At 39.3% G+C, this 15,508-nt stretch overlaps 1 protein-coding gene across 31 annotated transcripts in view; it reads right to left on the reverse strand.

Annotated features, from left to right (window-relative positions):
* The window catches only part of LOC116709502 (MAP/microtubule affinity-regulating kinase 3-like), a 60,957-nt gene extending 46,812 nt beyond the window's left edge, over positions 1-14,145 (reverse strand). For 14 of the 31 annotated variants that reach the window (XR_004336884.1, XR_004336882.1, XR_004336883.1 and 11 more), the window contains exons 1-3: positions 13,487-14,145; positions 4,844-5,026; positions 3,778-3,831 (exon numbers count right to left, since the gene is read on the reverse strand). Coding sequence is in view for 28 of the 31 variants with exons in the window: in XM_032548074.1 (XP_032403965.1) it covers positions 3,778-3,831; positions 4,844-5,026; positions 13,487-13,540 (291 nt within the window). In the remaining 3 variants the exon portion in view is untranslated. Of the gene's footprint in view, positions 1-3,777; positions 3,832-4,843; positions 5,027-9,578; positions 9,698-13,486 lie in introns of those variants that run through there. The other 17 variants (XM_032548065.1, XM_032548063.1, XM_032548060.1 and 14 more) reach the window with 4 other exon arrangements.
* Between the last annotated feature and the right edge of the window lie 1,363 nt (positions 14,146-15,508).

The raw sequence follows: 15,508 nt of genomic DNA on the forward strand, positions 1-15,508 counted from the left end.
TAAGATGATAAAAACAAGTTGGGTTTTTTTTTTGGTTTGGGTGAAGATTTGTTGTGATTTAATAAGAAAAGTGTGCATGCTAACAGGCTTAGCTTTAAGCCTCCTCTGTTTACATTTTGTCAAGACTTAAGAGCTGAACTCCCACCTTGACCTTTGACAGCGATCCCATCCAGAGCTTTGGAGAGTTCAGATGCGTCATCTCAACCATGCATAACAATTAAATTACTGAACGGATATCTTTAGGTTCTAAAGACAAAAACACCCTCCTGTCTGCCATCAGCCTCTCAACCCTTTCCACTGTTACGTAAAAGACCAGTCTAATTCAGGTTGGCTGTTTTTCTGGAGCGCTGGCTGACAATCCTGCATCACCCCGACCAAACGGTCAAAATCAGCTGGAACGGCACTTCTGGAAAGACACTTTCTACAACAGATGAAGGGAATTATTACCACAGAAGGGACAGAGGGAGGGCAGCACCGATCGTAGTTTTCAGGCCGATCAGAGATCTTTAAAAAGCCTCAATTCCCGATTCCGATCTTAGCAGATACCATTTCTTTTTTTTGTCAGAAAAATCACTAAATATACATTTAGTGATTTCCAAGCTCACTGTTGTCAGCTTAAAAAGACACTAAGCTGACAACAGTGAGGTGACTATTGTTAACTCCCCGTCATTCAGTCTTCTTAAATAATATTGGCTGTCGCAATAAGCAATTAATCAATTGCATCATTAAATTGGCTCCATAATTTCCATCCTTGATCTTTTCTGACAGGAAATTTATTTACAGACTTGATCATCCATTTTATTAGTGGTTTTGATTGGAATTCGGGTTTATCTTCTTTTTATTTACCGTTTTTGGTTGTTATGTTTTAATTTGGATATTTAAAGTATCTTCCAGTTCCAGTGTGAAGTGATCTGTGCAAAATTAACCAAACTTGCGTTGTTATGACATTGTCAATCTATTACTTGGAAATGATCTCAGGACAACAATTTTACGGTTCATCGATATAATTTCTGGGGCAATTTAACATTTGCTGCCGTGACAACCAGTTGAGATCAGCTTCACATGGAAGTGGTATATTCCCAGCCAGAAATGTCCTTAAAAAACAAAACTAGGATAAAATTTACTCTTTATTTGTTAAATGATTAAAGGGATGACCAGCATTACATATATTTAGTGTTTTATAATCAGCGCAAAATCTTTCTTTGTTTGAACAAATAAAATATAAAACGTATTGCTGATGGGCCTAAAATATGTCGTAATATTTTAGGCCTTGCCGCCTGGCTGTACCTAGCCCTGTATCCTAGCTCTGCTATGTTGCTATTGTAGACTTTTTTTGTGATTTAGTCATGGTCTCTGATGCCAAACTGTAAAAACGTGACCTCAGTCCATCACTACCTTTAACAGTTATGGATTCTGAGGTCCAGACTGACGAGGAATTTGCGACATTCCAGGTCAAAACTGTGATTTTATTGGGAATTCTGGTAAAATATTCCATCGTTCAAGCGCATGGAGTGGAATGTACCTTTAGTTTGGTAAATTAGCTCATTAACTGTTGGGTAAAAGAGTGTTTTAAAAGAATGGGTGAATGCTGATAAAGCCTCTGTTAACGCCTGGCTGAACCAATCCGTGACTGGATTTCCTTCATCTCAACAAGAAAAGGAAAAGAAAAAACAGTCAGTTTGTCTATAAATGGAAACATGACATGAACATGACTTCAAGTATTTTTTTTTAGGATCAACGTGCCCTGCTTCCTTAAAATAAACATTAAAAGAAGTCAAATACTTTCTGGAACGGCACGAGGAATAATCTGACAACTATGTTTCTTTTGGGTTTTTTTTCTTGGCGGTGACAAAGCAGGAACCTAAAAACAACAAGAACCGACACAAAGGCTTCACGCCTTGCGTTTCTGTGAACGGCGGCGTCATGACTCAGTGTCTTTGTGTCACAGCAAACGCCAAAGGGCCCGGGCCCCTGAGCTTCAAAGGCAACAATCAATGGAGCTTTGGAAAAACTGATGGAAAACCACTGGCCGAGCACAGAGGGAGACCAGGGGCAGAGAGGAGAGCCGGGAGGCGGGGCCGGCATCAGCAGCGGCCGTTCGCCGCTCTCATCTGTGTGACGGTTTCAAAAGAACGAGTCGATGCTGCTCTCATTTCCCCGAAAACTTCAGGGCCGGGAGTCACAGAGGCATGATGGGACAAAACACTCGTCTGCCTCATTAGTGAGGACACGCCCCCCATCAAAGACACGGGAAACAGAGCTCAGGTTTAACTCGCAGACTGATCATCTAAGAGCAGAAAACAAAGTTCCTGCAGGTTTCAGAAAGTCAAATTTAAGACTTTTTAAGACCCTTTTTTAATTGCACCTTGAATTAAAGACAAAAAGAATTTATGGGTTGGTAATAGAAGTGAGCCAGTAGGAAAACCAAACCTCAAAGCTACATTTGCACTTACCCGTGATACACAGAAAAGTTTAATGTTAGCAGCTAGTTAGCGGCAGCCTCAAAAACCTCCAGTCACAGAAGGACATAAAGATGTCTACACATGACTCAAAACTGCTACTGAAAAAAAATATTCTTTTTGTTGGAGAAATTACAGATTACTTTTTTTTTAAAGACCTTTTTAATCCCATCTTGAATTAAATTTAAGACAAAAAAAACTATAAATGTAGGAATGTTTAGGAGATACTGCTGCCTTGTTATTAAGAATCAAAAAGTCCTATAATGCCAAGGTTAAAAAAATTGGTCTTTTTTCACAGAATGCACCTAGCCTTGAATAAATTAGGCAACAGGAAATAAATACTTTTTTTTTTGCTGTAATCCCATTTTTATTTGCCTGGTTATTAATGCTACTAATGACATGCAACCACAGACAGACTTCTGTGTGAGCAGTTTATAACCCCAAAGCTGCAGAAGAAGAACGCAGAGCTCCGTTTACAGACTGACCCTTCAAACTGCAGACACTTTAAAATCATATCTGATTTAGTTTAGTGGGACAGTTTAGATATTTTGGGAGGTGAAAACTTTGGAATTGTGGCCAGACTGCCCAGAAAAATAAAATAAAACAATAATTTAAAAATATTATCACATAGGTCACGTTTGGGGAAAAAACTAAAACAAAGTAGGTTTGGGTCACATTTGCCTGCTGTGTGAATGTATATTTATGTGTTCTAATGGTCCAGTCAAAGTCCAGACGGAAAGCATCCTTGGATAGCCTTGATAATTCACCTGAACCGACAGTCTCTATTCAGTCTGAATGAGCTGAAGATATTTTGTAAAAAAAAAAAAAAGAAGACAACACTGAATGGAGGTGGTCTAAATATAAATGCACGCCACACCTTTCAGACTTTTGTGAACGAAAACAAAGACAAGTTTGATTTTCCTTCCACTTCACAGTGTGACTGTGTGGGCACGCGGCACAAAAACACACCAGAGCACACTGAGGTTTGTGGTTGGAACAGGACAGAATGTGAAAAAAAGGTTCAAGCGATACAAAGACTTTTGCCAAGAACAAATGAAAACCAACCCAGCTACGACCACCAGCCAGGAAAGACACTGGAGAAACTGGGGGGTGGGGGGGAACCTCTTCTATGTGTAGTGAGAATGATCAGATGTTTTTTTTAGATTCAAATCGAATGCAAAGGTCATGATAACGCCGAGTCATCTCAACTTCACGAGCCAGAAAAGCCACAAGGTTACAGTCACATCTCTATACTAACCCAGCAGAAGCTGCTTGCTAGGTACAATTTATACAGCAGAGTCTGGAGAGAGCAAATTACCTTCTGAAGGCTGTTTGGGTTCAGCTGTGTCTTGTCTATTATCTTAATTGCCACCTGTGGAGAGGGAAAAAAAAATTATAACTTAGCCAGAGGTGGAAAAGTGTGAAAAAAGATGGAGCCAACACCTGTGTAATTGAAAACAACACACGAATTGGAGCTCTATAAACCAAAGTGACTGTAGTGCTACCATTCACAGAGTTTAGAGGCCGTCTGAAAGCACAACGGAGTGGAATGTCAATCATTTCTGAAATCAAACGCTCAGCAGCAGCAGCAGCAGCCTGGCTGAACAACAGATTCAGCAACCCGATTTCAAGTCTTCATTTCAAAAATTAGATCCCGTACAATTTAAATTCAATCTATAATTATACAGTTAAATCTGCAATATTTACTTTTTTACATGTTGCTACTTTAGTTTGTGCATTTGTAATTTATTTTTTATATTTCAAACTTCAAGTCTGTTTTTCCAATTTCTATATTTTGCTACAAGCTATCTTTACATTTCAAATCAAAACAAAGACTACTTTAATTTTTAAATGTGGAATTCTATTTTTATTTCTGAATTTTGCAAAATTCTTATTTTGTTTCTGATTACATTCCCTTACTTGTAATCTGATTTGAAGTTACATTTCTATTTTACTTCATATAACTACATTTCTCATTTCTACAGCTGTAACTTAGAGGGGCAGTATCAAGTGTTTTCAAGGCGCATCATGAAATTTTATATCACACTAAAGTAACTGTTACCTTCAGTAGTTATAAAAATGCTGTATATAACTCAAATATAAGAAATTTGAGTGTAACTTAACGCCTTGAAATTGGGCCTCTGCCTCTTTAAGAAGCTTCTTCTATTTCTGAAACTCCACCTTCAGAAAGGCAGCACAACATGGCTCCTCTATTAACATTTAGCAACATTTTACCAGCGTTGCTCAGAGAAGTAGCTCCTATAATGAGCTCAGCAGTTGTGCTGTCCCAACAGGTGTTTGCTAATTGCTCCTGGCTAGCCTGAAGGAGCCGACTTTAGAGAACTCACTTTTGAAAGTAAAAGACAGCGATCTCCGCAGCTTACCTCTCTGCCGGTGAGGATGTGCCGGGCAAGTTTAACTTTGGCGAAGTTGCCTTTGCCGATGGTCTTGAGCAGCCGGTAGTTGCCCACATGGGGTTGCTGCGACTCGTCCGAGCTGCGGGATCGCATGCCGGTCCGACCTGAGCGTGTGCTGAGCTCCTGGCGCCCGTTGCTGTGAGATGTGTGCTGCGGACAGGACAACAACGTTAGAGAACTGCTGCAGTGCTTCAAGTACCAGTAAACTGCAGATTAAAAGAAATCCACTTTTCTGGTTGATCGCCGTTTAAAAAGGCTGATCTGCCGATTCTGGTTCTGTCTGTTACCAATTTTTGATTATTTTTTTTTGTCGGAAAGCCTGATTTAATCAAGGCTGTGACTTAAATCAATCTTAACCACAGCGATTCAGTAAGTCACCTCTGTTTGCACACACCAGGTGTGACTTGGTACTTGAACTCATGATATTCTCTTATTACTAGTAGAATTGCTTTTTTTTGTCCAGAGTTGGGCCGTTTTCAGCTTACTCAGTAGGGAACTTCAAGATCTGACACATTTCCAATCAGTATTAAGTGCTAACATTTCATGCTAGCCACAACATTATGTGGTGTGGAGGGTGTTACTGAGTGAAGAAGACTGAAGGAAGGAAGGAAAAAAGAAGTGTTACTAAAGCTAACTAAAAGGAACATGTTAAGCCGTGTCTGCTTTACTCCGGCTGCAGGAAACAGCTTTCAGCAGATAACGGGAAGACTGAATGAAGTGCAGCTAACACGGTCTGTCCTGTTCTTTCAAAGTTTCAACTTGTTATGGAACATGCTGAATATGAAATGTTGGCAGCCTTCTGGAAGGCTCGGAGAAATGCTAACAGCCGGCTTACCACTGAGCATTGTGTCTCAAAGAGAAACGATGCTTGTCACGCCAAATGCTAATACAGTATGCTAAAGACAACTTCAAACAGAAAACGAAATTGTGATGTTAAATTTTAAATGAGCAAAATCTTGTTTTACACACACCAGGTGTAAACAATGAGTCACTGCTTACAGCAGGAAAACTGAAGAATTAGTTTCAAACACAACTTGAGATTGGAAATAAACCACGATTATGACTGGTTCTGCTCGAAATATCACTACATTAAGTCATAGTCATTTCTTCAGTAATCAGCACAACCATAGAAATATGACTATCGTTATCTTTTTATCTAAACAGATTTCTGTTTTCGGTATCAGAGTCTGACTCATCCTGAAAGCTCCACATCTCAGCCTCTTTACTGCAGAATGGACACCAGAAGCAGGAGTTTACTACAGAATCCTTACAGACTGCTCCAGCTTTTGACTGTCCTTGGACATGCTTCACATAAAGTATTGCACTCAAAAGGTTAATTGAAATTAATGCTAGTGTCATCATGCATCATGTCACATCATATATGACCACACAAAGACTTTCGAGTTCACAGAACTTTTGTGTTACACGTGGAAGCTTTTCGTCTTAGATCAAATGTACGGGTGCATCAATAAATCACACCAGTTTCCTTAATGTATAGTGTCTAACAATCGTCACCCCACTGTTGCCAACTTAGTCAATATATTTAGTGACTTTTCAGAAAAAAAAAAGAAAATTGGTATTGGTCAAGATTGGAAGGTCAGGCTTTTTTTATATATATATATATATAAATTTAAAAAAATAATAATAATAAATTGGTGATTGGCCAGAAAAGAGCAATTGGAGCACCACTAATAGAATGTAGCCGTTTCTCACAAAACAGTTAAAACAGACACAGTTTGTTGGTTGTTGCGACCCTGAAGTCGCAGCTGACAGCATCTCTTCTTTAGTCGCAGACAGAACGCTCGGGATTTTTTTAATTAGCACACATCACGTTTGGGTAAAGTTAATGAAATTAGATCATTTGGCGTTAAGAGATCCATCTGTTGGTTTACGTCCACTTTTTGTCAGCAGATTAAAAATAAATAAATAAAATAATCCGAGTTCATTTTCAAATTTTTGCTGAAGTTTCATAAATGGGGAGTGGAGGCGGGGGGGGGGGGGCGACGTTAAATGTTTACGTCACTTGTAAGACTGACACTGCTAAATGTTACGGAAAAGCACCTGAGGCACGTTTAGCTAAACCTCTCTTAACAGAAAGGCATGCGTGTCTGAATTAAAGCTAAAGGGTCAATCAATTAATCAGTCTGGGTAAACAAGCTGCTAGCGCATAACTCATGCTAAAGAACAACCAGAACCGACACACCTCAGATGAAAACATTACATCATGTCTCTAATAATTAATATGCTAACAATGCTAGTCAACATTGTTGGTTGTCTTCATAAGATCTGACTGGCGGCTGCTCTGGCATCAGTCTCAGTGCGGGGGTGTTTTTGTCCCACTTTGATTAAATCTGCGACAAAAACTTCTCTGGAAGTGGAGCAGAAAAAAAATGTAACCGCTCACACTATTTATGTTATGCAGTCAAGCTAAAAAACAAAAAGGAAATACAATGATGGTCGATAAGCTTTGTTATGGTGCAGCCTAAAATCAAGAACAGTCGCAGTTTAAAAGTTGTGTCGTCACAGAAAAGCCTTTTTTGTCCCTTTGTCTCCAGACGACTGGAGGAAACGAACTGAGCAGACAGATACTCTGTGGTCCGGTGTTGATTAGCAGGGAGTCTCTACCTCCCCTTCCTCTTAACTACCAACTAACTAACGCCGTTACCTCTGAAGAATGTGTAGAGAAAAGCGTGCTGTGCTGGTGCAGAGTTGGCAAAGAAATTTGGAATTCAGCAGACTTCAATCTGTTTAAACAAAATGTTCAAAGTAAAGTTAGCACCGTTTTTCTGACCGGTTTCGACCGATGATAAACCTCACATCTGAATCGGAAGTGAGAAAAGTGGAACGGTGCGTTCCTACTGTTACTGAGCAGACAATGCAGTGAAGAGAGAACATTTCTGTCAGACAAAGATTTAAATTTAAGACCTACTTCAATGTCAGAAATAACTTATTTTACTTTTTCTCAACATACTTCACAATTTAAGGTAAAATGACTTTTCAACTCATTCTGACTTTAGTCTCACATGTATGTGCTACCATGGAGGTACTGCATGCTATGACAGTTTTCATTTGGCTATTGAAATTTAAGTTGTTTTGTTTTTTTTCTTAATTGCCAAACTCTCAGTTTAGATTCTTTCCTGCAGTCAGCTCGTCTCTTCCTTTTGTACCTTTAAAACCATTTCAGTACTTAAACCATGTTGTAGTTTTGACTCATGTTATTTCATGAAACTGCATAAAAACTGTTTCACATCCTATTATTTCTGCTCTGCTCCACGTTCGGTCTGACCGACTTATGAAACGTGACAGATTATTGATGACTCTAGATCAAATCACAATAACAGAGTCAGCTCCAGTTGGTAGGGACTACTTACTGGAGTCACATAACCACCTTGTTTTACTGTAGACAATACATATTGCAAAAACTAAAAGTTACTGTGGGCAGCAGAAAAGCTATGAAGAATGTTTCTCAAATCTGTTAATTGTGGTCCTTAAAGAAAAACTGGAATAATAAAAAAAAACACTACTGATAGAATAAAATATAGAAACATTTAAAAAGGAAAGGATGTACAAATTTAAGACAAACAAAATGTTAGACTTATGATAGAAAATCTAATGAACGTCTTGACTTTCGTCCATTGCATTTCTCAAAAAGAAAAGGTCGGCACCAAAGCTTTTATGGGAGAAGCAAAGAGTGCACAGATTTACTAGATACCTTAATGTTTGAGATCAGTGAGAGGAAATCTGCAAATATTCATAAATATTTAAAGCCCAAAGTTAGGATGCCTAAATTTACAACTTTTTAATACCTCACTGAAACCTTTAGCTGGGTGACTGAACGACGGCATTTTAGAAAATGTAGAGTACAAAAAGTTTCAATACTGATCGGGACAGACTTCACACTACCGGACATCATCCACAGCATGTCATCCAGAAACCAAGATTGAAAGGACAGAACTTTTTTTGTCTCTTAAGATATCAGTTTAATCATTTTTTATTATTTTTATAGAATTGATTTCTCTCCAACTGGGAGATTTTCAAAATCTCAGTGTGTCTCTGGACAGACTGCGCTCAGACCCCCAGATAAACCATCTCAGGTCGTCTCAAAGTGCAGAGAAAATGTCCTCAAAACCTTTCGAGTCCATTCCCACCTGTCTATAGCGCTACCTGGGTGTGATCAGGTCCCCCCCGGATGTTCAGGGTCTGTCATAAAGTGGGAAATTTACCTTTTACAGTTGAAACGTCCACACAGATCAACCTTTTTACACAGGGACCAAATATGAAAAGCAAAACAACATTAAATCAAACAAAACTCAGTGGAGGGGCTGCAGTTCCAGTCCGAGTCACTCGACCCTGGAAACGTCAAAGCTTGAAGGAAGTAGACGTGAAAAAACATCAGTAGACCATAATAAGGTCAGTTTAACCCTGAACTCAGCCAGACGGATTTTCATTCTCTACAGGAATATTTTGGGGCTTCTGACTGGAAACAGCGCTGCAGATAAAAAATATCATAAACTAGGATAAGGTGACTGCAGGCGGAATAAAATAACTCAATATTAGAACCTAACTGTGGAAAAAAACAACATCTAATCCTAACATTTTGTTTCATTTTCCAGCTCCTGACTTCCTGTGGGGAGACTGAAGAAAAAAAAAAAAAAGCATTCCTTGATGAAAGTCCTTCGTTTCTTTCGGAGAAGTTACTCACAAAGCTGCGGTGTCTCCTGGCTGCCTGGGACCCTGTCATGTCTCAGCCCGCTGATACGCTCCAACAACGCCGGTTCGCCCCGACTCCGGAGCCCCAGTGACCACACAGGAGGAGAAAGCTCCCGTTTTAGTCAAGCGGAATGCTGACACGCCCAAACCTGAACCCGGCCCCACACGCCTTCAAAATAAAGGCCGCCTCCGCTCGCGTTGGGAACATGGAGTCCTACATTTCTTATCCGTGTCAACATCAGCTAAAAGTGCCATCTAAAACTCCTTACTGGTTGGCTTGTTGACACAGAACGGAGGCAGAGCAGTTCATCAATAGTTCTGAGCTGTTTGCGCTCCGCGTTATCTCCAGCTGAGTGCGTGTCGCCACCGTGACGAGTCACGAGACGGAGGAGGTCACGCGCAGGTGTTCGGGGCTTGCAGCCGCAGGAATGGAGGAAGAAATAAAAGAGGCCGACACTAGGGAACTCTTTTAGTGGTTAGTTGTGTTTTTCAATAAGAAAATTACGGTGGCCGACAGGTGCAAATGCGCAGCAAAAGAGAAACATGCAAACAAAAAAAAAAAAACACGCGCACAAATTAAATGCGGCAAGCAAAAAGCGAATAAAATGCAGCAAACAAAAAGAGAGACGCAAACAAAAAAGAAGACACCCCCGAATGAAATGCAGCAAACAAAAAGAGAGACGCAAACACCCCCGAATGAAATGCAGCAAACAAAAAGAGAGACGCAAACACCCCCGAATGAAATGCAGCAAACAAAAAGAGAGACGCAAACACCCCCGAATGAAATGCAGCAAACAAAAAGAGAGACGCAAACACCCCCGAATGAAATGCAGCAAACAAAAAGAGAGACGCAAACACCCCCGAATGAAATGCAGCAAACAAAAAGTGTTGAAAACGGAAGTGCTCCAGACCACTAGGGGGAGTCAAAGAAAATAGTATTCATTTCTATGGGACCAGATGCAAGATTCTTCTTCTTCTTCTTGGTATTTATTGGCGGTTGGCAACAAACTTACAGTAGCATTACCGCCACTTACCAGTATGGAGTGTGGTTCGAGATGGTCTATAAACTTTCACTTTCTACCTTTTCCCTCCATTAACTCCTGATTAAACATACCCCCACACATACACACCTGCTTATATTATCCAACTTGCTTATAGCTTTATATACCCCTCTTTGATATTCTTTACACACTCACACCCAACTTGCTCTACTCATATCCTATGAAATAGCTTTGTTTTTTTAAGATACCGAATAATTATTTGAATATGTCTACTCCCGAAATCTCTCCTCAAAAATTCTATTAAATTAAACCTTTCTTTAATACCTACACACTCTCTCAGCATGCATCTTCTCTCTTCTTCATACTTACAACACTCTAAAATAACATGCTCTATTGTTTCAGACTTCTCACAATAATCACACTTTCCAGATGCAAGATTCAGAGAGATACCTTTACTTTCTTTCAAATTTCTTTCTCTGAATCTTGCATCTGGTCCCATAGAAATGAATACTATTTTCTTTGACTCCCCCTAGTGGTCTGGAGCACTTCCGTTTTCAACACTTTTTGTTTGCTGCATTTCATTCGGGGGTGTTTGCGTCTCTCTTTTTGTTTGCTGCATTTCATTCGGGGGTGTTTGCGTCTCTCTTTTTGTTTGCTGCATTTCATTCGGGGGTGTCTTCTTTTTTGTTTGCGTCTCTCTTTTTGCTTGCCGCATTTAATTTGTGCGCGTGTTTTTTTTTTTTTTGTTTGCATGTTTCTCTTTTGCTGCGCATTTGCACCTGTCGGCCACCGTAGAAAATAAACGCAAAGTTAAAAAAAACAACAACAACAAAAAAAACTGACATATTTGAGAATTCCCCCAAAATATATTTTCTTTCATTTTCTGAACTAATTTTCACATTCGTTCCATTAGGGAACAAGCGGCTTGTTTTAAAAACGATAGGTTTGATAAAGTGGACAGAATTTTTTTTTTTTTTGTTATTATTGTAGTTAAGGAAAAAGATTATAAAACCAATCTGAAAAAATATAAACCGGTTATCTGACGTATCGAAATAAAATATGAAAAATAATTATAGCCAGCAGGAAGTTGAGGATCGTGTGTTTTAATGACTTATTGTGTGAACAAACGTGTGATTGTAACTGCGTTTCTTATTTAACGGAAACACTCCAGTTGAAAAATTTAGTTTTTTCGACACGTGCAAAAATATTGACAAAGCTTTGTACGTATTTGTAATGGACTATTAACGGCACACGCGTCGACATGACCTGGGTTACAAAAATCAGCAAGCCGCCTCTGTCTTCATTTAGTTGTGGGAAAATCAACAGAACCTTCTATTAGCGGTGCACTGATTGCAGTTTTCTGGGCGATCACTGTGACCTGTCGACTCTGACCAATACCAATTTTCTTTTACCCTGAAAAGTTGCTAAGCGGCAAAGTCCACAAGTTGGCAACAGTGGGGACGTGTAGATGCGAGCTGGTGGGTGGGTCCATCAGTAACGTCCTCTCTCACAGCAGGGAGCAGTGTAAACTTTTACAGATTTCAAGCTACGGCCACAGTATTCTACGTGTTTTAATGGGATTCTATGCAAAATTGAACAGAATTTGACAAACAGAAGAAAATCCTCATGCTTTCCCAGCATATTTACGCAGAAAATATCTGAAAAGTGTTACTTGTACAGTTGGAGGCAACAAAACCACCACATTCTGTTGTATCTGCAATGAAATCAAGTGTTCCGGTGCCAGTCTGCCAGCCCCGCGCACCTAAAGACTGAAATGTTTGCCATCTCTTTCTTCCCTTCCAGAGCAGCTCCAGCCCCGTCAGACTGGATGGAGAACATTTGTGGTCATCGGCTCTAAAGTCTTGACCCAGATTCTCTTACAACGGGCCATTGTGAGACATAAAAATGCTTTGATGGAACTCATTAGCTGCAGCTGCATCTTCAGAGTGGATGTTGTGTTGGAAAGGGAAATTCTCACCTCTGCCCAGCTCCATCCATCCTGAAGACAGGTATTCACACAGCATGATGCTGCTGCTGCCGCCATGCTGACCGTGGGTTCAGATTGTCACTCATAGGAATTTTGAATATTGACCAAAAAGTTCAATTTTGCACTCATCACATTTCACTTTTTTTTTTTGTGCAAAATGTAAATTAATTTCTTATAGTTTTCTACTTGCAATATATCGTGTCAGATTTGTGGAGTGCAGTTTTATATATTTTATTAGTAAAACCGCATAAAACATACATTTAGTTTAACAGTCTTATTTAAGCAAAGTGACTCAGCGTAGAGTATATGGATGTTACATATATTATTATTTTTAGTGATGATTTTCAGTTCACGTAAAGGATTAAAAGTAGTCGGTTTGAAATGATTCCGACCGAGGCCCTTTATTTTTTTAAAAATTTTCAGGCCGGAAGCACAGATGGTTGCATCACAACCGACTTGACAACTTTTTGTTTCTCACAGAGGGGAGTCAAGCTGCCACGAAGGGGCGGGACCAAAGCAGCTCCGATCTGGGAGCTGACTGGATGAAACCCATTGGTGACAGCTGCGGCAGCCAATAGGAAGCCGAGACAGAAACTTACTGTTGCCTGCCAGAATCAGCAGGCAAAGTACTTTAGTTTTGTTCGTGGTTAGGCCTAAACATCCCGACTGCACATTATTATCTGTAAGAACACAAATTTGGCGTCAGGTAAAGCATTAAGTTTAGAATGAATTGATGCATCCACATCAAGGATGAACTGGACGTGATTTGACGCAGAAGTTGTACTTGTTTACGATTTCCAATCAAAGTAGAACTCGCACCGAGGACCAATTGGGTTATCATGCACACAAACGAGAAAAAAACAAATCAGTGAAATCCAAAGAAACATGCGATAAACAAGCTCTTCTACTTACACTTTCCGTCACCTTCTCGTTGACCGTCGGCAAAGGAGTTTTTGTTGACATCATTTCTTAGGTCTTCCCTAACCAGGAGCCGTTTGAGCTGAAAAAATAATCCTCCGTTTTAAATCCACCAGCCAAGAAATCTGGTTATTATTGCTTTGCGTTGCAGGTCTCTGTGGAAAAATAGGCTCAGCATGGATCGTGACAATTTTCAGCCCAGACCGGACGTGTTAGAGCCAGGCACCTGAGAAATTCCGGAGCGTAACAAAAAAAATACTAAAATAAAAAAAAATATTACAATCAACTTGTATTTAGCGTTTAAGCTGCGGAGATAACATGCTCCTGCTGTAACCTTTGTTCGACTCGACAGGGTAGCCGGAGTCCGTTTGTCCGCTCGGCTTTCAGTCAGTGAAGCTAACTAAACTAACGAGAAGGCGCTGCTGTCGGTCGTCACTTCCAAAAATCACCACAGTCCTCTTTCTTCCCCCCAAAAATGACTCGCTTCAAAAAAACAACATGACCTTCGGTGGTAAAGGTGGGTGTTTGGCAGACGGTTTTAAAAGGTCCGGGTGACTGAAACGCTCGCCATACACTCGGTTTCTCCCATCTCCAGCGGCACAAAGTGAAGCGGCTCTGTCTGTTTTAGGTGGGACCAAAATGGCTACTCAGCGGCTGGGCTGGATTAAGGTGCATTCACGGACTCCTCGCTTGCCCGGATATCAGCGAATCTTAGATTTAATCATTTTTAAAATCGATTGCGGCTGTATTGTTGTTACAAAAATTATACGCACTGACAGGAAAATGAATAAATAAACGAATAATTTAAAAAAAACCCACATCTGACCAGTGGAATATGTACTTCCGCTGTTAAGTTTCACAGAAAAGTTCACTGAAGAAAAGTTCTGTTATTATTTGGGTAGATGACAGCACACGAGGAATTAAAAACAATGAGCTGAATATTTCTGAAAAACTTTGCAGTGTTCTCACATTTCACTGAATTTTCTGCATCCGTACAGAATAAAAGCAAACACCGATGATAGGAGAAGGTGATTAAAACCATGTAAATGAAGATGGAAAAAAGTCCTGCCTTATAAAAGGCACTTTAATAACCTCCAGACATTTTATATCAGTACAACAACAAATGCTGGGTCTTTTCCATTTGTTATGTTAGAGAAAGAAAAAAGGAAGGAAGGAAAGAAAGAAGGAAGGAAGTGAGAGAGAGAGAAAGAGAGCAAGAAAGAAAAAAAAACAAAAACAAAGAAAGAGCATAAAATATAGAAAATATAGAAAGTTGCAGATATAAACGATTTTTAACCCCTTTGGATATTTAAGGGAAGGAGGAATTTTGTAATTTCATGGGTCACAATAATTTACGTTGTTTTGCTTTCGAATTACTAGCATTGACAACATTAAACCGTTTAGCAAACAAACCTGTAATTAAAAGAATGAGAATAATTGTTCTGATTTCAACTCGTTTTTCATAAAGCAAGCAAAAGCCATACTGTATCCAGCTTACAATGTTTGTCAAGATGGGAATGGCCGTCACATAAAACGAGTTTTAAAAACTGCTATAGTGTGGACACTATTCTCATTTGTTCTACTAGTCCGTCTCTTTTACAGTAAATATTGAATATTTATCTGTACATTTTTTAAAATTAAGTGTTTGAGTTTTACTGTCTCTAAAATATCTTTCAGCAGAAAAAAAAACTATTTCTTTAATTCTTTTTGTAAATGTACTAAGTGTACCTTGGAATATTACCTTCTTATATTTTCTTTAAATACCTGGTTAAACTATTTAGAGATGAAAAGGATGTATGAAATGTGGAAAATATTGTGCAAATTATTTTAATGTCTGTAAAATGCAAATCTGAGGTGTAAAATCACAATATACATTTTCTTGAGGGTATTAACTCAAAATTGTTCTCTGTCTCTTCAGTGGAAACTGTTCATATGGATTATTCTTAATCCTTAAACCAGATTTAATTTATCCCATGACATTGTGGCCCCAACGTGTGCATATATGAGCTTAAAGAA

Source organism: Xiphophorus hellerii, chromosome 19, assembly GCF_003331165.1.
Source record: "Xiphophorus hellerii strain 12219 chromosome 19, Xiphophorus_hellerii-4.1, whole genome shotgun sequence".
Taxonomy (NCBI): domain Eukaryota; kingdom Metazoa; phylum Chordata; class Actinopteri; order Cyprinodontiformes; family Poeciliidae; genus Xiphophorus; species Xiphophorus hellerii.